At 48.8% G+C, this 23,332-nt stretch overlaps 2 protein-coding genes across 4 annotated transcripts in view; both read left to right on the top strand.

Annotated features, from left to right (window-relative positions):
* The window catches only part of LOC135897386 (uncharacterized), a 17,305-nt gene extending 5,328 nt beyond the window's left edge, over positions 1-11,977 (top strand). Inside the window, exons 3-5 of the mRNA XM_065425997.2 lie at positions 1-1,137; positions 4,351-4,685; positions 9,700-11,977. The exon at positions 1-1,137 is cut by the window's left edge and continues 165 nt beyond it. Of these exons, the coding sequence (XP_065282069.2) occupies positions 1-1,137; positions 4,351-4,685; positions 9,700-9,978 (1,751 nt within the window). The 3' untranslated portion in view covers positions 9,979-11,977. The remainder of the gene's footprint in view (positions 1,138-4,350; positions 4,686-9,699) is intronic.
* A 1,491-nt stretch (positions 11,978-13,468) lies between these two features.
* Positions 13,469-23,332, top strand: part of LOC135897397 (Na(+)/citrate cotransporter-like) — a 52,596-nt gene continuing 42,732 nt past the window's right edge. For all 3 annotated transcript variants that reach the window (XM_065426011.2, XM_065426009.2, XM_065426010.2), the window contains exon 1: positions 13,469-13,592. In XM_065426011.2, coding sequence (XP_065282083.2) covers positions 13,581-13,592 — 12 coding nt within the window. In that variant the 5' untranslated portion in view covers positions 13,469-13,580. The remainder of the gene's footprint in view (positions 13,593-23,332) is intronic.

Raw genomic sequence — 23,332 nt, 5'->3', positions numbered from 1 at the left:
CTACCACGAAGGCGCACAATCTCCTCACGCCACAAATGCAGAGCGCTTGCACTTCGGATGACTGCCGTGCTGCCATTTCGCTCCTGAACCTCTCTGTGGACAGCAATGCCAGCGTCTGTGATGACGTCTATTCCTTCGTCTGCGGTCGTTGGAAAAGCACGAGCAACGCCGGCCTGGCTCAGTCCTACTACCAAACCCAGCTCGACTATTACGGCCCTTTGGTTCATAACGCGTTGTCAGCTCACAAGCATGCCAATATCAGCATCAGGTCAGATGTGCATCAGCTCATTGAGCTTTATTTCTCCTGCCTGGGGTTCTTCAGCAATAGATCGACGAACTTGCAGCAGCTGTGGAAGGCCGCTGGCTTGAATGGCGAAGAATGGCTCCACGTGACCGATTTTCCAAAGCTTATCAATCTTATCGTAAGATCCGCATACAAAAACAGGATGCCGTCGATGCTGCACGTAGAGTTGGATACATACGGAATCAAGGATGCCATCGTGCGGACAGGCCGCTCTCTGAGGACAGACGCCCCCGTTCCTGGCATAGTAGACAGGATTCTCGAAAGAGTTCCAGATGGTCTCATAGCGAGCTCTACGAAGGCAGAACTATCAGGGGAGTTCGTGCGAGTGGAAGAGAAAATCAGTAACGTCACGGAGACATGGAGAGACTACGATTCCGCTCTGACTGTAGCTGCGACGGAGCTGGACGTGCCTGAATTGGGGGTCACTTGGGCGCCCCTCCTTAACCACACTGGCCTCGTGAGGAGAATCAAGTGCAACAGCGTCGACGGCGTCAAAAGTGTCCTCGCCACCCTCGCCTCCACGCGCCTCAGTGTGGCGGCGCTTTACGCGCTGCTCGTGCCTTTCTCAGCCCTTATCGGCCTGGACATTCGAGCAGCGGAACACAGGGGCCGTGAGGACGTCGCCACAAGGAGAAAGATCTGCCTGGGAAACGTGGAGTTCCTCTTGCCGAGGACAATCCAACGGGCGCTGCACGGAGTCGTCGACGTTAAGGCGGTGCTATTAGAAGCGTTTCTCATGTGCAAGCGCATTCTCGTGGTCAGTGAACATGCCTTGACGATCGCCAGAAACGTGAAGCTGAACATGACACTGCTCAGAAAAGCCTGTGCCCGAGGTAAAAGAAAAGTGATCTTTTTTTTTCACTACATATGCTTCTTTCAGCTTAGAGCGGCACAGTTTCAGTACTAACTTAGTGCTCTTACCTATTCACTCTGTCATTACAGTGCTTCTATCTTCAATGGCTGGAGCCTGTGTTTTAAAGTTATTCGCTTTGATGACGATTTATGTGGAAGATGGCTGTTTAAGTTACACAGATCCCCCGAAACGTTTTGTGAGATTGTCTTCGAGCACATTAATTCGCTACCTCATAGTGCAAGCGCCTATACGCAAGCCAAGATATTTAACTTTGCACTCTTGTGAGTCGTATCAAAGTAAAGCAAGACAGAGGATCGCAGAAAGATTGAGACATGAAGGGAGTAACAGTGGTCGAACGAGGGATGTCGACTAGTGGACTACATAGTCTTCGCCCTGGCTTAGAGTGGTTCACTTGTCAAAACGGTGGCCCCAGCAACAACTCTTTCTCTGACCACTGTTGATAACCGTGTAATGAAGTATCATAACATGAAGATAACTATTCGTACCTGCTTAACTTTTTAGCTGGAGTCTTACGCTGTATAAGGCTTCGGTTAAATTAATGAAGCGGTAGTGTTCTCTGAGCTCCATATCAGTATTTCCGACAGTTGGCTCTAGCGCAAACGAATATTCAACAACTGAAATCCTCCTGGGAGAATGTCCTTCTTTCATAACAAATTCCCTTCTCTGCTAACGGTTTCTCTCACTGGTTCCCCTTTCAACGCTTGTAATGTTCATACTCTTATTTCCTCGTTTCTAAATGCACGCACTGCATGCATGTACAGACTGAGGTGATTTTACAACGTGCACTTTGCCTGCATTTCATAAGCAAAAGCTATTGCAATTAAGAAGATACTTGCTAGACGATCAATAACGTACCATATTTGATGTTAGGCTAGCTACACATATACAGTGAGCGCTAAGTAAGCAATGTTGATATCGAAAGACTGACAGGAACAATATACCCTACGAATATGTAGATTCACGTACCACACGTTGACAGCAAAGTCGTTCGCTTAAGGTTCCTACTTCTACGCAATCCATCCGCGATGCCCCATCTCAAACCTGTACAAGTATGCCGACAAATCACCGGTACTTTTGCCCCGATTGGGCAAAATGAGTACAAGGACTTCATAAATCTTTCATTAGCGCTTTGTCTGCAGCTCCTCAAGCCACTGTCGATATCAGGAGGCAGAGACATGCACACTTAATTAGGCGTTATCAATTATTTATTACATTTAGGAGCAGCTAGGTGCTCTCTAACCATACTGTGGCCGTAATGCTCTGTTTTGCTTATAGTGAACAAGTCAGGTTTCAATTAACAAAGCACGTTTTATCTCCTATTGGTGCAAAACGACGCCGATAACTCACGGCTCCCAGGTTAGTGCTTCACTACAGGAGGAAATGGAGCAAAAATGTATGGGCACTTTGCTGAGCTAAACTGCGATAGGCGAAAGCCTATCTATGACTGCCGCTGTTGCTGTTGTCTGAAGTGTTGTGCGAACGGACGCTGCCGTGGCCGCGAGCATGGGATGCAACCACAGCCATATCGCCGCGAGGTTTGTCGCCGATGTGCGCGCACCCCCACGCGCATGTCCGTGCTCTCCCACACCTCCCACTCGCACAGCGCTACTGGCATGGCGCCTCCTCTCCTTGCTCCAGTTTTCATTCATTCAGCATTTTTCGTTCAGTCGCTATTTGCGCGGCCCTTAACTTGTTCTCGAGCTCCTTTGTTAACCTCCAACTTTCTGCCCCATATGTTAGCACCGGTAGAATGCAATGACTGCACACTTGTCTTTTCCACGAGAGTGGTAAGCAGTGGCGTAGCAACAGGGGGGGCCGGGGGGCCGTGGGCCCCGGGTGCAAGGGGCCAGTAGGGGGGGGGGGTGTCATATACGTCTGAAGACACCCCTCTTTCCGCCGGGTACACCCGGGGGGGGGGGGGGGGGGGCAGAATACCTATGGGCCCCGGGTGCCAGACGACCTAGCTACGCCACTGGTGGTAAGCCCCAAGTCACGGTTTGATAATGCCTACCGAATGCACCCCAACCCACTTTTATTTTTCTGTAGGTTTCCTTCTCTTTATTAGGGTCCCTTGTGAGTAATTTACCTAGATAAATGTACTGCTGTATAGAAGCTAGAAGCTGACTCGCGATCCTGAATTCTGGTTCCTTTGCCAGGCTATCGAACATCATTTTGGTCTTCTGCATATTAATCTTCAACCCTACTGTTACACTTTCTAGATTAAGGTACTCATTGAATTGTTGCGATTCATCCCCAGTGTTGATGAACGGGACGACGTCATCACCAAGCCGAAGGTTGTTAAGATATTCGCCATGGACCCTCACTTTTAAGCCTTCCCACTCTGACAGCTTGAATACTTCTAAGCATTCAATAAATATCATTGCCTGACCACTTTATTGATAGGTAATTTTCTAGTTTCGTTGTGAAAAAGCAATGTAGCTGGTAAATTTCTCGATCAGTGGATTGATGACAGGACGTGATTGATTGCAGAATACCCCTTCCTTAAGCCAGCCTGTTCTTTTGGCTGATTGAAGTCAAGTGTTGTCCTTATTTTATTGGAAATTATATTGGAGAATAATTTATACAGTACTGAAAGCAAGCTATTCAGCATTAAATTCCATAATTCTTTACCGCCTCCCTTCTTATGGATTAGTATAATGTTGGCATTCTTCCAGCTCTCTGGCATACAAGTCGTGAGGCCTTGCGTATAAAGGCCGCACACTTTTGCAGCATAATATCTCCTCCATCATTGATTAAATTGACTATTTTTGCATCTTCTCCTGCCACTTTTCATCGGGGCACGTCTTCTAAGGCTCTTCTAACTTGGTCACTAGTTACGCAAAGTGCCTCTGTATCGCGTTCATCACTATTTCCAAAGAAGGTTGCGTGGCTGCTCTGGGTACTGTACAGGTCAGTAGGAAATTCTTCCGCTCTTTTTCTTATACCATCGAAATTGCTTATGACATTACCATGCTTATGCTTCACTGCACACAGGCTACCCTGTCTTATGTCAAGTTTCCTTCTGACTGTTTTCCGGCTGCGGCCACATTTTACTGCGTCCTCAATCTTTCCGATCTGTATTTAGCCACTCACGGATTGTAGCCGACTTGACTTGCATAACTTGGTTTTGAGAGTACCTACCTGTAACGCCGTTCAACTCCGTCCTCCACAGGCGTTTATGGCATGGAGGAGCAAATAGGTGCGGGCGAGGATGAGCTCAAGACTGAAAACGTTTGGCACGGTGGTGATTTCGCGGCGAACCTGGTGCTGTACACTGGCGCCACGGGCCGTGCAGTGGACGTGAGCGAAATGCTCGTCCAGGACCTTCGTCGCAGGCGGTTCGTGCCCTCGGCTTTCATGTTTCCCGACTTCTACTACGCACACGCCACCGAGCCGAGCATAAATTACGGCACGCTGGGCGTCTTCATCGCCGAGATGGCCGTCGAATTCGGCATGCCGAAACAGCGTGCCCCGGGATATAAGGAGTGCTTCGCCAAATATGCCAAGGTGTGTTTCGTGCGCAATAAGTCTATTTAAATGCCGCGGACACCGACTTAGATCTTTCCGATACTGTAGAGCTTTCCGTAGACACCGTAGAGCTTTCCGATACTGGTAGTACGTCATAAAGGTTGTAGTGCATAGTACGAAGATGCAGAAAGAGAAAAAAAAAGACAATACCATGGGCATGCCACTTCCAACTGCTGTTGTATAAAAGAAGAGCATGTGCTTTCGGCAGTACCAAACCTCGACCCATCTCTAAACTCCTCATCAGTCCCAGATTCATGCTCTTGCCTCCCCTTGCACAACCAAGCAAGCAAACTAAAGCTGCATTGGCACATTCAGATGCCCCCGTGACGCCATTGGGAAGTTACATTCGAACAAAATTGAGAAGGTAAATACTCAGATCGAGTGCTGTCACAAGGCCGAATATGCAACAGCCCAATGTCGCTTCAGTTGAATCAGTGGCAAAAAAAACTGAGCACTTATTAAACAAAAAAAAATCAAGTCCGCGCGCCTTGAAGCAACGGCATACTGGTATGACTTCGATTTTAGTAAGAACTGATAGACCGCGACCATGCTACTTTTTTGTTTATGATTGGTAGGAATTCTGAAACTGGTACAGCGCAACGTAGAAAAGAAACAAGCCGAGCCCGCCAGGTGAAGGAACAGAGCACTGTTCTTACTGTTCTTACTGCGAAAAATGTTCCTAACATCTACCTGCAGTGAGCAAAGCTGCGTAGATGCGGCAACTAATGTCAAGCAACATTACATATTCGTGCACGTAGGCACGGTGTAGCTGTCAAGAGGTATGAAAGAGGCCAATTAGTCATGTATAAGCACGGCGTTTAAGATAGAGCAAGAAGGGAGATAAGCAATAATATACATACAGATGGTACTCGGTTTATTACTTTGCAGCTGTACTTTGTAAGCTGATATACGAAAATGCATAAGCAAAAAGCAAGCAACCGAAACCGCCGGAACTGTCCGACCGGATATTATACTGCCTCACATAGTTCACGTACTCAACACGCGTGAAGTTACTGATTTATTGCGAGAATCTGTGGTGCGCTGACAGTCAGAGGTCATATAGTTTCATTTAAGCTGTTCCGATAAGTTGTGTGATGGTATAATACCCATATAAACATTTTGTCTATTATCGTGCAGCGCTCAATATTACTCACCGCAAATTACAGCACTTTATTGTCATGCGGAAGATACTCTTTTTAGCTAATGTGAATTGATGGCCGGTCGACACTTGAATGACCAGCAGTGTGATATTATAAAAACATGAACAGGAAAGCATGGAAGCACTCTTTGGCCGCGCGAATTCAAGTGCGGGTGTGAACCCAATTTTAAGTGCTGTGCGATTATAGACAAGAACGTAGATAGGGCCACTGCAGAAAGTATTAAAGTAGCTGCGAATCAAATTAAATTCAAATCCCGTTTAGTACCACACTGACATGTCTGCAAGCGCAGAGGAAAAGCCAACACAGTGACTTTAGGACAGCATGGCGTATCGTCAGGCAAATATCTGCAGTATCTATTAAAGGTTTTCTATCTATCTATCTATCTATCTATCTATCTATCTATCTATCTATCTATCTATCTATCTATCTATCTATCTATCTATCTATCTATCTATATATATATATATATATATATATATATATATATATATATATATATATATATATATATATATATATATATATATATATATATATATATATATATATATATATATCTTAGAGCACTGCATGGGCCTAATCATTCGGCCCGGCCCGCTTTGTGAAGCTCGAGCCCAGCCCGGGCTCCTGATAACAATTCCGGGCCCCTATTACCAAGCCCGGGCCCAGCCCGAGGACGAGCGTACATGACCGAGTCTAGCCCGGACCCTTCCCGGGCTCAGGTGTTCATTACTTAGCTTAGCCAGGGCCCGCGTGTGGATTACCAGGCCCGGTCTGTAAATAAAGAAAAATATATATCTTTTTCTACTGGCATATTGTATCGTATGTGTCAGCCTTATCTTCTCGGGGTCTAATCAACTCCAGTGCATAAGCAAGAAAAGACCGAAATTATTGTTTCTCCCCTGGGAAACTCAGTCAACTGGCCCATTGCCTGTGCTGTTATTTTTTCGCAGGTGCGCATGCACCTTGACCGTACGATTTGGCCCTATGATGTCATTTCGCATGCGAATATAGGTATATATCTATAGAAACAGGCGAACTCACGGCCACATAGCATAAAATAAACGCACAAGTAGAAACAGACACCCCTCGCCTTACAGATGAAATAATATAATCGCATCGAGAGTGGTAATAGTGCAATCGCAAAGCGGCAACACGGAAATGGTTTGAGGAGTGGAATTCCTATAATTTATTTTTCCTTACGCGGAAACAATTTTCGTTTTTGTGTGAAATAAAAAATTGACTCGCCACCTTGGGCCTGTGAAAGTGGAGGTCCAGCCAAGCTGTTGAAAACCACCACCACAGCATCTGAAGGGGATATGCAACGCTTTACTGCTTTAGAGTAATGGTAGTACTTGTAATTTACAGTCAAATCCATTGGAAGATTTGGAGTGGCCGACGAACTCTGCACCGGAGCACTCCACTACGGAGTGCTCCACCGGAGCACTCCGTAGTGGAGTGCTCCGCCGGAGTACATCCGCTTCCAAACGCACCCAGCATTCCTCGCGTTTTTTTGTCGTTTTCGGCTTGAACTCGCGCCCGCGTCGTGTTTACAAGTTTAGCGTTTCTCTTTAGCCTCCTGCGCTCTAACCAAAGTCCCACCGCATGTAAGTCTGCTTCTCTTGTCCGCCTTGATTGTGTGTCGGAAACATCGGAGAAGCAACGAAGCCTGCCATCAGTTCTGTGGCAACACATCGAGGCAGCCTGAAGTGCCTTCGGAACTACCTTTCACCAGCAAAAGCAAAGGCTGTTAAAAAGCGATATTACGAAAAGGAGCCATTGTTACCTATTCATCCGAATATTGGCGAACGACGTCGTCGACGAAACGCGCAACTTTCGGTCTCTTGGCCCGCGGCCGAAACATGATATCGAAAGTTGTTTAATTACTGTAATTCCCGAAGCTTCTTCGTCGCTTGAGTCACCACTGGTCGATTTGGAACTTGAGCTAGATGAATGATTGCTCCCCGCTAGCAATAAAAGCGCAGCTGACGATGCGAAGCAGGACTCATTTCTTCTCAAAGACTGCGATTTGCTTTCACGGGTGTGCGCGCCATCGCGGTGCGTTGGCTGTGGGAGGTCTGACATCAAGCGACTTCAGGTCGACTCCATCAATTTTTTCGGAGTAGAAAGCGCTGCTCCGTGGAGTGAATCTAGCGGCGGAACTGCTCCCTATTCGCCAATGAAAAATACGGGAGGCACTCTGAATCTCCCAACGGAACAGACTTGTTCTGCAAGGAGCAGAAAAACTGCGGCCGGTAGTGCTCCGAATCTGCCATTGGAATTCAGCATTAGAGTAACCGGAGTAATGGCAATTTTGACAGCACGCAACCTCTCATAGCGGTGTTGCAACAACATTGAAATCACTTTCTAGGCTGGTTCTTTTATATACAAAAGGCTAGGCACGTCGCTCCCCACGCCTAAAACTGCCATCGCCACGGCAGCTTGCGCAATAGTAATCTTTAACGAGTTACCGAGAAACGGAACGGGTCGGCCTCGACCTGTACACTGATCTATCTATCTATTTATCTATCTATCTATCTATCTATCTATCTATCTATCTATCTATCTATCTATCTATCTATCTATCTATCTATCTATCTATCTATCTATCTATCTATCTATCTATCTATCTATCTGTTTGTCTATCTATCTGTCTGTCTGTCTGTCTGTCTTCTATATTTGTGCTCTCTCTCTCTCTCTCTCTCTCTCTCTCTCTCTCTCTCTCTCTCTCTCTCTCCCCACTAATAAACACGCCTTCGGTGAAGAGAACTGTCGTATTCATTATGACGCGGCCGATGGCACGTTTATCATGTGCATTGCTGGTCTATATACAGGGAAAGGAGCATGCGTGAGCGGCTTGGTCATTAATTATTGACAAGCATAAATTATTTATATTTTCTTGCGATAGTAACTATATGGACACTTCAGGCTCCGTCACCATCGGGCGTCGCCGTGGTGTTTCGTGTAAAATACAAGCGCGATAACATCGTGGCAGTGTGCCGTATGGTTTGGGTGCGATGTCGAGCCGAAGACAGTGGCTCGATCTCGAGCATGCCGGGGGAGGGGGAGGGGGGGCTGTTCTACATCGGCGGTGGCTGTGTATGTGATTGAAAGTGATTAGGGATTTCGCGGTTGTTACAGAGTCTTTAGCACACCAAAGGTTGTTAGCTTCGTGTGCGCTTTGTTCTTGCCGCTTAGTTCGCGTTGAAGCGACACACGGCAGGGAGGTAAGCTCGCAGCTGCTGCAACATTTCCTGACGTCAGCGTTTTGACAACGATCGTCCGCGGTCATCGAGTGAGATGTGCTTATGTTTGCCTGTGCGCGCATGACACCATGCTAGTTAATTTAGTTACTAAGCGAATGTTTAAGCGTTTATATGCCAGATAATACTACTCTCCTTACATCGCAACCGATACGTCACCTTTCGGGCGAAACTGGGAAATTTGTTTTCGGCGAACGCTTTTCACCGGCTATTTCCACAGCTACAAGGTTACGTTATGCTGAAATGCACAATGAGCTACGTATATACGCGTACGTGTAGCCGAAGCACTCGACCCGCCAATCAAATTTAGACGACTGCCGAGTGTGCTGACCGCTATCGTTGTGCTCTGAGCGTCACTAGTCTTTCTGTTTGGCCAAGGAACAGTTAGATTCTTTCTCGCGGTTTTTGCTCTGCCATTGTTCTTCACCGACACCAGAACGTGACAGTATCGTGACCGCCTCGTCAATCTGCCAATTGATAGGCATCGCTTTCGCACCGTCTACGCGCGGTTCCTTCGCCGTGAACAAAGTTCGGCTGTTCAATTGAACCAGCGTGCTTTCGTGCCCGCAGGAGCAGCTTGACCTCGCCGTGGAGCTTCCCGACGTAGACAGTCTCCTGCGCACCAGCTGGGCCATGAATGCCGCAGGGGCAGCGAGCACCATCGATGAGCTGGACCTCTTCGGGACCGCTTCCAAACAACGCGCGCAACTTTTTTACCTGCGCTTCGCCCACACTTACTGCGGCGAGCGGGACAAGTCGCGGCTGCTGGCGCTGCGTTACGCGGCCAAGACGTCGCCCCGCTTCGCCGAGGCCTTCGACTGTTCGAAACCCAAGACCGTGGGCTGCTGAGGCCAACGTGCTTGAAGCGTTAAGCCCGCACAAGCGGCATTCAACCGATGGATGCCCGCGCGTCCTGGGGTGGCGTTATGAGTTCCACATTGCGATCTCACAACGTCGAACTTCTATTGGGGCCCAATTTCCCAAAACCGTCCGCTGATATGGAAATTTGAAGTATCTAGCAGCATTACAAAAGCTCCATTATGTCTCATTCATGACTAAGCTAGCAATAACTGGCAAATCTGCGAAGATTATACGTGACGTGAAATTTAGGTCGACGAGCATTTTTTATTTGTATCCTGGCAATGTCCTTGCTAAATTCTTAGTATATTATTGTCTTCTTCCTTAACATTTTTGTTTTCACATGTTTCGTGCGTTTTCTATACATAGCGTTAAATGTGTCTTCTAATCTTATCTTGTTCCTCGCCGCAGGCCGTAGTGTGTGCGCACTAAATTTAGGTGGAACCAAGCAAGATGAATCTTTACGAGGGGGACGGAGCTTCACAATTATTTGTGGCAAAAGTTTCGATGTTGACGGGCAACCTAACGTTTAAGAGTAACTGCGGCCTCACACCCCCTCTTTTTAGCTGCATAAATTTTTTTAAAGATTGCGTATGGCAGATAGCAAAATTCTAACCCTTGATCTAAATTACTCGACGGGGTTGCCATTACTTTTACGAGAAATCAAGATAGTCAAATAAAAGTTAACGTACTTAAGTACTTTTTAATTATTTGCGCCACATATCTCAATCTACGAATCACAGCCGCTGAGTTCGTATGGTGAATCCACTTGAAACGAATTCTTTGGACAGCATCAGTTCTAAGACATTAATTTTCAGAGTGTCCCACGGAATTCTTTCATAGGTAGGAAGTTGAACTTTGCTATTGAAGGGAGAGTGGTATGAACTATTTGCAGGAAAAAGCGGCGAAAATGTGTTCCTTAAAACATTGGAGCACTGATTGGAAGGAACAGGAACATTGCAGAGAGTTAGTTAAATGTGCCTGCTTTTAGTTCCGGTAACAACGCTTCAAAATTCGATTCAATCGAATTCGATTCGCTTCAATCGATTTCAGCTCGGCCATATTCAAACCAGTGAAGTGCACGATTTGGGAAAATTGCGCGCTGAAACAGCGGCTTCTTCTTGTTACGCAGGTGCTCGAAAGATTTTTTTAACCAAGAAAAGCGAGGGCTTGAACGAATATTTTTTGTACATAACGATCTACTAAATACATTATCTTGTGCTTGTATGTAGTATTACAGTTATAATCAACAGTTCCTTTAATAAGGTTAGCAAAGTATTTCTTCGATGCTTCCATGTAAATGTACAATCAATGGGAAGCAAAGTAAATGAGCTCGAGTGTGTGTTTAACCAAATGAAAGGTTGTTTTGATGTAGTTATGCTAACAGAAACCTGGCAATCGGATATTTCGGAAGAATTTGAACTGCCTAATATGAAAGCGTTCTCTCTGTTTAGGCAAAGTCGTCGAGGGGGTGGTGTCACTGTGTTACTTGATAATTCTTTACCAGCTGTATTGCTCGAAAATTTTACTTTAGTTACTGCTCATTACGAGATATTGTGTGTTCACTTTCAAGATGTCGTAGCTGCTGTATGTTACCGGCCGCCTGATGGTAACTTATCTAATTTTTTTGCATTTCTAGATTTTTTTTAACATTTGTAAATCAACACCAATACACCGTTATATTGGGTGGTGATTTCAATATTGACTAAAAAGTGTGACTTTGAAACTACTATTGCATGCAACGGTTGCGAAAACATTATAAATAGATCCACTAGAATTACTCTGTCTTCCGAGACCACCATAGACTTATTTATCACAAACTGTGATCCGTCGTGTGTGACCTGTGCTGTCCTTACGTATCACATTAGTGATTACATGGCGATATGTTGTTCTGGAAAAACAGGTGCACCTACGTTAATTCAGAGTGACATTCCTTATAGTTATCAGCATGCCTCGCCAGCTGCTTTAGATGCCTTCCGTTCAGAGACTGGCACTTTGTATTGGGACAACGTTTTTAACTCAAATGATGCGAATGCAGCCTATGACGCTTTTTTAGAATCCTTTATTTGTATATACAAAAAACACTTCCCTTATAAACAACGGAATAAACGTAAAGGTTGTCGTAAACCTTGGATGACGCGCGAACTCCTACGTAAAATTGACAAAAAGACAGATTTGTTTCAAGCAGTTCCGAAATACCTTGATTAAAGAAATGAAGAAATCAAAGGAACTGTATCACATACAAACATTTACTTTGTGCTCAAAACGAGCAGATGTTTTAGAGTAAAATAAACTCTTTGATGAGCCGAAATCTGAGAACAGAGCAAATTAAGGAGGTGCTCCATCCATGATGGAAACTTAGTCAGGGGAGCGGATACGGCAAATGTTCTTAATGATTACTTCGTTTACAGAGACTTTAACGACAGATCACCCCCTGCTCGCCGAACTCTGGGTTCAGAAACTACAAACACGTTTTTCTTAGCAGGTACTATTGAACCAGAAGTCCGCACAGTAATCCTTGGCTTAAGAAACAGTCGCAGCTGTGACGCAGATGGCATGCAAATAAAACCAGTGAAATATGTTATTGATCAGATTAGTCCAGCACTAACACACATATTTTTTCTCTGTATTGCGACAGGAGTTTTTCCTTCGAAAATGCAAACGGCACGCGTAATAGCTCTCTACAAAAAGGGGAACAAGCATAACGTTGCCAATTGTCGACCGATATCCATTCTCCCCGTATTTTCTAAAGGTTTCGAAAAAATTATTTTTAGTCGCTTATCCTGTTTTTGCACCAAATATGTCCTGACAAAATCACAATATGGTTTTCAAAAACGTAAGTCTACAGAACTCGCCCTACTGGATCAAAAAGAATACATCCTACAACAATTTGAACAAGAAAATAAAGTAGTCGGAATTTTTGTGGATTTCACACAAGCATTTGACTACATTCACCACGGCCTTTTATTTGAAAAATGAAACCATTATGGCATTCGTGGGCTCCCACTCGCGTTACTTAAAAGCTATCTGGTGCATAGATGCCAATTTGTTTCTATAAATGATTTAGTATCAGATAAAAAGAAGATAACATCAGGTGTACCATAGGGGAGCATTCTTGGTCCTTTATTGTTCACTTCATATATTAATGACATAGTCCATATCTCCTCAGAAGTTAAGTTTATTATCTATGCAGATGACTATTTGACTATTTGACTATGCAGATGACTATTTGTCACCTCAGCATCAGATCTTATTCTTCCTAGTAAAGCTAATGACGTCTTACAGAAGTTAGACAGCTGGACAAGTGACAATATGTTAAAAATAAATTCAATTAAAACAAAAGCCGTAGTTTTTCATTCGAAAGGTCAACAAGCGACTTTCCAGAATAACCTTGTATTTAGAGGACAATTTATAGAAATAGTGAAGTCAGTGAAAGGCGAGAATGTAAAAGAAGAAGAAGAACGATCTGGCTCGCGCAGTTCGCGCCCGTGCAGTTAGAGACCGTGTAGGAAACACAAGAACGCTTTTTCATTCGCTAAACATCCGTTCTACTTGACTCGGGCCGACAAGCCAGTGCTCTTTTTTATTCAAGCATGGCACAAATGGTGAGTTTACTGCCACTTACCGACACCGTATCGCGACCTTCTCTGTCTTTTCGCACTTCAAAATCGTATTAAGCCAAGCTTCAGCCAGCGCCGTAGAAAAGCCTTGTATATGTGCTCGAGTAGGCCTTCCGCCCTTCGGGCATTACTCGGCTCTTGAGTAACGTAAACCTAAACAAGGACGCAGTTATTTTTTAGAGTTGAACTGTTAGAAACTCGCTGGCTTTCTCTTGACGTCCGCAGCTTTGCCGAGCTGAGAGCGAGTGAAAGCAGAGTATAAAAATACCATAGCGCAGCATAGCGACGCGGCAAGTGTGAGTGGAGCCTAGCGGGAGAGATCGAGCGTCGGGAGGGTGCACAGGCGGTGTGACGTCATTCTTCTGCGATAAAAACCCGCACGCTCACTTTGGCGCTCCCCTTTCTCGCAGTGGAAACAAAAATATGCGTAACTCTGCTACCGCCAACACATGAGACCAGCGGAGCTGAGGGAAGCCCCGCAAAAGTTACACTAAGTGTGCGGCTTGGCACTACTGGCCTTCCCCCAGTGCCATTGGTCTCTGGTGTTTACGATAGCAGACCAAGAGAGAGAGAGTAAACTTTAATGAGCACCAGCAGTTCAGTCGGCTGGGCCTAGGCCTCCCACGATGGGACGTCGAGGTCTTGCCTCTTCGCCGCTTCGTAGGCCTGCTGGGTCGCCCAGAGTTGGTCGTCGAGATGGGAGCTGCGCAGGGCGGCGTGCCATCTCGACGAGAGGGTCACGGGATTAAGGTCTGGGTATTGATGTTTGCACTCCCATAGCATGTGAGGGAGTGTTGCCGATTCAGTTTGACAGACCTTGCACGTCTGGCTCGGGTAGATGTCGGGGTATATAGTGTGATAGCGTGTGAGGGAGGGGTATGTATTCGTCTGTAACAGGCGAAGGGTGGTTGCCTGTGCCCTGTTTAACTTGCGGTGAGGGGTGGGGAAGGTTCTTCTTGCAAGGTAAAATGACTTTACAAGGTCGTTGTACCTTGTAAGGCGGTCGCGTCCTGCGGGTGCACCTGCACCGTCTCCGGCACGGTTGACTAGTCCTCGTGCTACGGAGTGTGTAACCTCGTTGAAGTTGGTGAGGTGCGGGTGGACAACGCCGGCGTGTGCTGGGATCCAGACGAGTGTGATTTGATTTTCAGGCGAGTGCGGGGCTTGTCGTAAGATACGGAGGGATTGATGAGAAATACGACCTTTGATGTAGTTGTTGACTGCTGTGCGAGAATCACTCAGTATAGTGTGACAGGCTGGGTCAAGAGTGGCCAGAGCGATGGCCACTTCCTCGGCCGTCTCGGCATTTTTGGTAATGATGCTGGCAGCATGTCGGAGCAAGCCGCCTACTGTGGTAACCGCCGCAAAGCGCCGTCCATCTTGGTATTCAGCTGCGTCGACGAAGGTGACGCCCGCGGTGTTGGAGTAAGCTTTGATGAGGGAAGTAGCTCGTGCCTTCCTACGTTCTTTGTTGTAGTCTGGGTGCATGTTTTTCGGAATAGGGTCGGCGTGTATCCATTGCCGAATGTCGCGTGGTATTGGGTGTTTGTCTCCATGTTGACGGTGGTAGGTGATATTAAGCTTGTTTAGAATGCTACGGCCCGTTTCCGTGAGAGTAAGCCGCTCTAGTTGAGATCGACGTTGGGCCTCGATTAACTCGTCTAGCGTGTTATAGATACCTAATTGTAATAGAAGTTCCGTGCTGGTGTGGTTGGGTAGTCCTAAGGCCTGCTTATAGGCTCCTCTAATGATGATGTCCAGTTTAGTCTTTTCAGCTTTGTACCAGTTGAGAAAGGGCGCAACGTAAGTAATGTGACAGACGATAAAAGATTGGACAAGGCGGATGAGGCTTTCTTCCTTCATACCCCCTCGCCGGTTGGTCACTCGCTTCAGCAGTCTGGATGTATTGGCGGTCTGTCGAAGGATCTTTGAGATAGCCGTAGAGTTAGCTCCGTTGGCTTCTATGGTCATACCAAGAACGCGGATGCAAGGGACCACGGGTATGGGTCTGCCATCCCTCAAGTGGAGTTCGATTTCCTCGTATTGGCGTTTAGTCGTGGAGCCCCGCGGGGGGCGTCCACGGAGTGTGGGGCGATATAGGAGAAGCTCCGACTTTTCAGGGGAACAGCGGAGTCCCGTGCCTTCAAGATAATTTTCTACGATGTCAATGGCGTCTTGTAGGGCAGTTTCGATTTGGCCGTCACTGCCCTTTGCAGCCCAGATTGTAATGTCGTCGGCGTATATGGTGTGTTCAATGCCGTCGAGTTTTTGTAGTTCCTGTGCTAATCCAAGCATAACCAGATTAAACAGTATTGGGGAAATGACAGAGCCTTGCGGTGTGCCCGTGCTGCCGAGGGAGAGTTCCTCCGATCGGATGTCTCCGACCGACAGGAAGGCCTTCCGATTGGATAGAAAGTCTCTTACGTAGTTGTAAGTGCGTTCTCCAAGGTTGAGCAAGGAGATACGCTCGAGTATGGTGGAGTGCCTTATATTATCGAAGGCGCGCTCGAGGTCGAGGCCCAAGATCGCCTTCGTGTGACGAGATTTGCCATCTAGGATTTGATGCTGAAGTTGGAGCATAGCGTCTTGGGTGGAAAGATGCTGTCTAAAGCCAATTATCGAGTGGGGGTAAGCGCATGTGTCTTCGAGATGAGTGTTTACACGGGTTAGGAGTGCGTGCTCCATGACCTTGCCTATATATACACATGAAGTTAGCGATATGGGCCGGAGATTGGCGAGGCTAGATGGCTTACCGGGTTTGGGGATGAGAATTACTTTGGCCGTTTTCCATGTCGAGGGAATGGATCCCTGGCGCCAGCAGTTGTTGATGTATTCGGTGAGTTGTTGCACCGAGGGGTCATCTAGATTTCTTAGTGTTTTATTCGTAACACCATCTGGGCCTGGCGCCGAACGGCTGTTCAGCTTATGTAGGGCAGCATGAATCTCTGCCACGCTGAAGTCTTCATCAAGGGCAGGGTTGGAGGTCCCTGTGTATGGGCCGTGAGGTTGAGTGGGCCCAGATGGGATGTACTTTTGACATAAGCTCTTCTTAACGTGGTCCTGGCCATGCGTCTTGCTTTCTGTGAATAAAAGCTTGGTGAGGCGATCTTGTTGATATGAGCGGGTGGTGGTGCTATCAATCAAATGTTTGAGGATTTTCCATGATCGGGGGTGGTGGAGTTGCCCGTCTAGAGAGTGACAGAGCTCTGTCCATTGCTGTTGATTTAGAACGCGGCAGTGAACTTCAATTTCCTTGTTGAGAAGTGCGACCTTCCGTCTGAGTCTTCTATTGAGCCGTTGTCCCTTCCATCTAGAGAGGATGGATGATTTGGCCTCGATAAGGTGAGCGAGTCTACTGTCCATGCGCTCAGTCGGGGCGTCTGTTGTGATAATGCGGGTGGCCGATTTAGTATCAGACAGTAGATCGCATGACCATGATTCTATGTCGGTAATGGGAGTGTCCGTCGTTGCTGTTATACGGCGTTTACGGAACGCATCCCAGTCCGTCCAAGTAAAGTCCCTTGTTCTTCTCATAACGGCTGGTAGGTGTGGGAGAGTAATTTCGATGATAGAGTGATCACTCCCGAGGTCGTGTTGGGTGTTGCGCCAATGGGCGTTGTCTGCGTTTTTGGTGAAAGTGAGGTCTGGCGTCGTGTCTCGTTCAGTAGAAGTGCCGAGGCGAGTGGGGAAGGCTGGGTCAGTAATGAGTGTAAGCCCGAGATCATGGGAGTCTTGCCATAAGTTACGACCTGCAGCAGAGCTGTGTCTGTAACCCCATCCTGTGTGCGGGAGATTGAAGTCACCTCCGATGATAAGGGGGCTGCTGCCTGCGGTGTTAAGGGCCTTTTTGAAGAGGGTTAGAAATCGGCTATGGCGTTGAGATGGAGTATTGTAGATATTGAGGATAAATATTCCTTCCTTTCGTTTTCTGTGCGGGATGAGCTCAATGAAGAGGTGTTCGGTGCGCCGATCGTTCAGGTCGTGTTCGATTGCGGTAATTCTTTTTCGAACGAGTGTGGAGACTCCGTGCGGAGCGTTGTTCGCAGTGAAAGAGTGATATCCTGGAAGGCTGACCGGATTATTGTGCGTTTCCTGGAGCAAGATTACGTCGGGTTGACATGCAGTAGTACGGAGGTGTTGACGGAGAACGGGTTGTTTATGGAGGTAGCCTCGGCAGTTCCACTGCCACAATGTTGTGTCAGTTTTTGTGGGGGCCATGATGAAGGATAGGGGATGCCACAGGTGGCAGGGTGGCGGCGACGGTTCCTGTGGTGTCCATGGCTACGGTTTGAGCGCTGGAAGCGGTGTGCGTGAAAAGGGTTTGAATATTAGCTTCCATGGTGGTGACTCTGTGCATAAGGGCGATTAGAGAATTCTGTAAAGTTTCCACCGTGCTTTGGAGTGTCACGAGCATATCCTTGACCTCGGAGCGTACTTGGCCCTGAGCTCCTTCTTGGAGGGCTCGCTTTTTTGGGGCTGGTCTTGAGAGTTCTTCGGTTTGGCTGCTGGTAGCGGGTTCTGGGATGTTAGGTGTGGGTTGGGTTTTGGGTTGTTTGAGGCTGTGAACCTCCTGGGTAAGCTTTTGGATTAAATCACGCATAATTGCGTTTTCTTTCTTAAGGTGTTCTATGTCTGTGTTTTCTGTGTTGGGTTTATGCAGTGGGGGGGATTTTACGTGACCCTCTCGCGAGACGCCCGTCAAGGCCTCTGCGAAGCTCACCTTTTCTGAGGTATATCTGGCTCCTGGAGTCGACGTGGATCTTGATCTGGACCGACCTCGGTCCGACCTCGGTCTGGAGAGGGAGCGGGACCGGGACCGGTGCTTGGTCTCCATGGAGGGGAAATCTTCTGACTGAAGGGCTGAATGCCGTGCTACTCGGCGTTCTCCGAGGCGTCTTCGTATAATGTACGGCGTTTTGTATCTGGCAGTACAAGCTTTGTCCGCTGTGGAGTGGGGTCCACCACACAACATGCACTTGGGTGTACACTGGTGATCTTGATCTGGGTTGCGAGCTCCGCAGCCCCGGCAGATCTTGTTATTAGGGAACGGGCAAACGTCCATGCGGTGCCCGAGACGGCCGCAGTGGTAACAGATGTCGATCTGTTTGCGGTACAGGGAGCATGGGATTAATGTTGCGCCATACCGAACCATGTATGGTACGTCAGGTCCGTCGAAGACAATGACGATGGTCGTGGTGGAACCGATTCGCTTTGCGGCCAGGGCTAGAGGATTACGCTCATTTATGATGTTAGCATCGACTTGTCTGGCGTCATCGGTGAGAGGGATGCCTCTGATGACTCCTTTGGTGGTATTATCTGGGGCGGCCTCGTACGCGCTGACCTCGTGGGTTACCCCGTTGACTTGGATGGACTTGATTCTTACGTACCGGTCCGCATTTTGCGGGCTGGCCGTGCTGATCACCATGATGTTTTGCTGGTTGTTCGAGCATATTGTGTCGTTTTGACTGGCTTCTGAGCTAAGTTGCGCTGCTTGAAGAATAGCTGCAGTCACTGTAGGGCTGCCGACCTTGGTAATATTGAGTGCTCCTTTGGGTCTGACGATGATCTTGATCTCATTTGCTGGTAGTGGGAGCATGCGCCCGGCCTTGAGAACCTGAGTTCTAACTTGCTGCCTGGGTCTATAGCGAGAGCGAGAGTCTTGCGTCCTAGGTTGCTGGTCTTGGGATAGTTTTCGGCTCCGCTGCTCGTCTGGGCGACGGGCGGTACACCGACGGGAACGGGCGGTACACCAGCCCATCTCGGCGGTTAACTCTTCTGGGGAAATATCTTTGCCACATACTTGGACTTCCATGCTTCGCAGATTTGGCCAGGGGCTTGTGCGTCGTAGCAGAGCTCGCACGGACACGCGCGGGAACGTGCCAGGTAGCCTGGTAGGCCGAGCACCTGGCGCACGCGCTTAGCCTTAGCACGGCGACGGCTTGATCGTAACACAAAAGTGGTCGCAGTCCCGGAAAAATAAATGTCCCACCTGATAACTTGGTATCTACAGAGTCCTGGTGGTCTCACGGTTCGAATGGTACAAAATTAGAGCTGGTATGCACAGAAAATCGCGGCGAAAACATCTCGAAAAGATGGAGCCGATGTAAACACAAGCTATGGACGCTGCACTTCTTCTTTTTTAAGGACAGAGGTGCGAAGATTGTTTCTTGAAAGATAACTATAGATGTGCGCGAATAATCAATCTTGAATTCTAATCTAGTACTTTCCCATTCGGCTCAAAGCATTCTAAAGCAGTATTTTAATTTCCTCTTCCGGCACTCAGTTACGAATAAAGCCGGTTATACGATTAGCTGAAGCTGCCAGGAAATTCACTATGGTCCATTAAAGAGAATCTGTTGGGCCCCTGTTGGAATTTATACTGGGAACCCGTTGCAAGTAAACAGTCGTTAGTACGAGCGGTACGCTGAATACGCACATTGTGCCCTAACACACGCGTGTAAAAATGTTTCGATCCATGGTACGACGGGTACCTAAAACTCATCAAACAAATTTAAACTAACTTAGCAACACCTTTTTTAACAAGTTACATCAGTTCGAGCAGACATCTTTCTGGCGTTTCGCAGCGAAGACGTTAAGGGCTAGTTCCCCCAGGATCGTGTCCGAGTGCCGACAGAAAACACGCGCCTTCTCCCCTGGCATCCGCGTCTTTGGATATCGTCTTTGTAAAACTGAGCGCAATATCACCATGAACGTTCACCAACTAGCCCCCTTCATTGCTTTACTAAATGGGCCGATACCGTAGCGAGTGCAATGCTGGCGCCTACCGCGGCTGAGGTGAAACAGGCATTAAATACTACCCGTAGGTGGGCCGATCACGAAGACAGTGTAATGCCTGGCCGATCCACGGCGGAGGTCAAGCAGGTGTTAAGCCCTCCCCATACGCCGATCCCGAAGACAGTGCAATACCGGGCCGACCCGCGGAGGAAGTGAGGCAGGTCTTAAGCATTCCCTATACGTAGGTAGATCCTGAAGATTGTACCATGCCGCGCCCGCCCCGGCCTGGGCCGATTACGAAGATGGTGCAATGCCGTGCCGACCAGCGGCGCAGGTGACGCAGGCCTGAAGCCCTCCCCATAGGTAGGCCGATCCCGAAGATCGTGCAATGCCGGGCCGACCCGCAGCGGAGGTGAAACAGGCATTAAGCACTTCCCATACGTAGGTCGATCCCGAGGATAGTGGAATGCGGGGCCGACCCGCGGCGCAGGTCAAGCAGGTGTTAAGCACTCCTTATACATGGGTCGATCCCGAAGATAGTAGTACAATGCCGGGCCGTCCCGCGGGGGAGGTGAAACAAGCATTAACCACCCCCCATACGTAGACCGATCCCGAAGATAGTGCAATGCCGGGCCGACCCACGCGTAGGTGAAGTTGATGTTAAGCACTCCCTATACGCAGGTCGATCCCGAAGATAGTAGTACAATGCCAGGCCGCCCCGCGGCGGAGGTGAAACAAGCATCAACCACCCCCCATACGTAGACCGATCCCGAAGATAGTGCAATGCCGGGCCGACCCACGCGTAGGTGAAGTTGGTGTTAAGCACTCCCTATACGCAGGTCGATCCCAAAGATAGTACAATGCGGGGCCGCCCCGCGGCGGAGGTGAAACAAGCATCAACCACCCCCCATACGTAGACCGATCCCGAAGATAGTGCAATGCCGGGCCGACCCACGCGTAGGTGAAGTTGGTGTTAAGCACTCCCTATACGCAGGTCGATCCCAAAGATAGTACAATGCCGGGCCGCCCCGCGGCGGAGGTGAAACAAGCATCAACCACCCCCCATACGTAGACCGATCCCGAAGATAGTGCAATGCCGGGCCGACCCACGCGTAGGTGAAGTTGGTGTTAAGCACTCCCTATACGCAGGTCGATCCCAAAGATAGTACAATGCCGGGCCGCCCCGCGGCGGAGGTGAAACAAGCATCAACCACCCCCCATACGTAGACCGATCCCGAAGATAGTGCAATGCCGGACCGCCCCGCGGCGGAGGTGAAACTTGCATTAAGCACTCCCCATATGTAGGCCGATCCCGAAGATGGTGCAATGCCGGGCCGACCCACGCGTAGGTGAAGTTGATGTTAAGCACTCCCTATACGCAGGTCGATCCCGAAGATAGTAGTACAATGCCGGGCCGTCCCGCGGGGGAGGTGAAACAAGCATTAACCACCCCCCATACGTAGACCGATCCCGAAGATAGTGCAATGCCGGGCCGACCCACGCGTAGGTGAAGTTGGTGTTAAGCACTCCCTATACGCAGGTCGATCCCAAAGATAGTACAATGCGGGGCCGCCCCGCGGCGGAGGTGAAACAAGCATCAACCACCCCCCATACGTAGACCGATCCCGAAGATAGTGCAATGCCGGGCCGACCCACGCGTAGGTGAAGTTGGTGTTAAGCACTCCCTATACGCAGGTCGATCCCAAAGATAGTACAATGCCGGGCCGTCCCGCGGGGGAGGTGAAACAAGCATTAACCACCCCCCATACGTAGACCGATCCCGAAGATAGTGCAATGCCGGGCCGACCCACGCGTAGGTGAAGTTGGTGTTAAGCACTCCCTATACGCAGGTCGATCCCAAAGATAGTACAATGCCGGGCCGCCCCGCGGCGGAGGTGAAACAAGCATTAACCACCCCCCATACGTAGACCGATCCCGAAGATAGTGCAATGCCGGGCCGACCCACGCGTAGGTGAAGTTGGTGTTAAGCACTCCCTATACGCAGGTCGATCCCAAAGATAGTACAATGCCGGGCCGCCCCGCGGCGGAGGTGAAACAAGCATCAACCACCCCCCATACGTAGACCGATCCCGAAGATAGTGCAATGCCGGGCCGACCCACGCGTAGGTGAAGTTGGTGTTAAGCACTCCCTATACGCAGGTCGATCCCAAAGATAGTACAATGCCGGGCCGCCCCGCGGCGGAGGTGAAACAAGCATCAACCACCCCCCATACGTAGACCGATCCCGAAGATAGTGCAATGCCGGACCGCCCCGCGGCGGAGGTGAAACTTGCATTAAGCACTCCCCATATGTAGGCCGATCCCGAAGATGGTGCAATGCCGGGCCGACCCACGCGTAGGTGAAGTTGATGTTAAGCACTCCCTATACGCAGGTCGATCCCGAAGATAGTAGTACAATGCCGGGCCGTCCCGCGGGGGAGGTGAAACAAGCATTAACCACCCCCCATACGTAGACCGATCCCGAAGATAGTGCAATGCCGGGCCGACCCACGCGTAGGTGAAGTTGGTGTTAAGCACTCCCTATACGCAGGTCGATCCCAAAGATAGTACAATGCGGGGCCGCCCCGCGGCGGAGGTGAAACAAGCATCAACCACCCCCCATACGTAGACCGATCCCGAAGATAGTGCAATGCCGGGCCGACCCACGCGTAGGTGAAGTTGGTGTTAAGCACTCCCTATACGCAGGTCGATCCCAAAGATAGTACAATGCCGGGCCGTCCCGCGGGGGAGGTGAAACAAGCATTAACCACCCCCCATACGTAGACCGATCCCGAAGATAGTGCAATGCCGGGCCGACCCACGCGTAGGTGAAGTTGGTGTTAAGCACTCCCTATACGCAGGTCGATCCCAAAGATAGTACAATGCCGGGCCGCCCCGCGGCGGAGGTGAAACAAGCATTAACCACCCCCATACGTAGACCGATCCCGAAGATAGTGCAATGCCGGGCCGACCCACGCGTAGGTGAAGTT

This window comes from Dermacentor albipictus, chromosome 2 (assembly GCF_038994185.2).
Source record: "Dermacentor albipictus isolate Rhodes 1998 colony chromosome 2, USDA_Dalb.pri_finalv2, whole genome shotgun sequence".
Classification (NCBI taxonomy): Eukaryota; Metazoa; Arthropoda; class Arachnida; order Ixodida; family Ixodidae; genus Dermacentor; species Dermacentor albipictus.
Note: the sequence above shows the minus strand (reverse complement) of the source record. Positions and strands in the feature narration are given on the sequence as shown.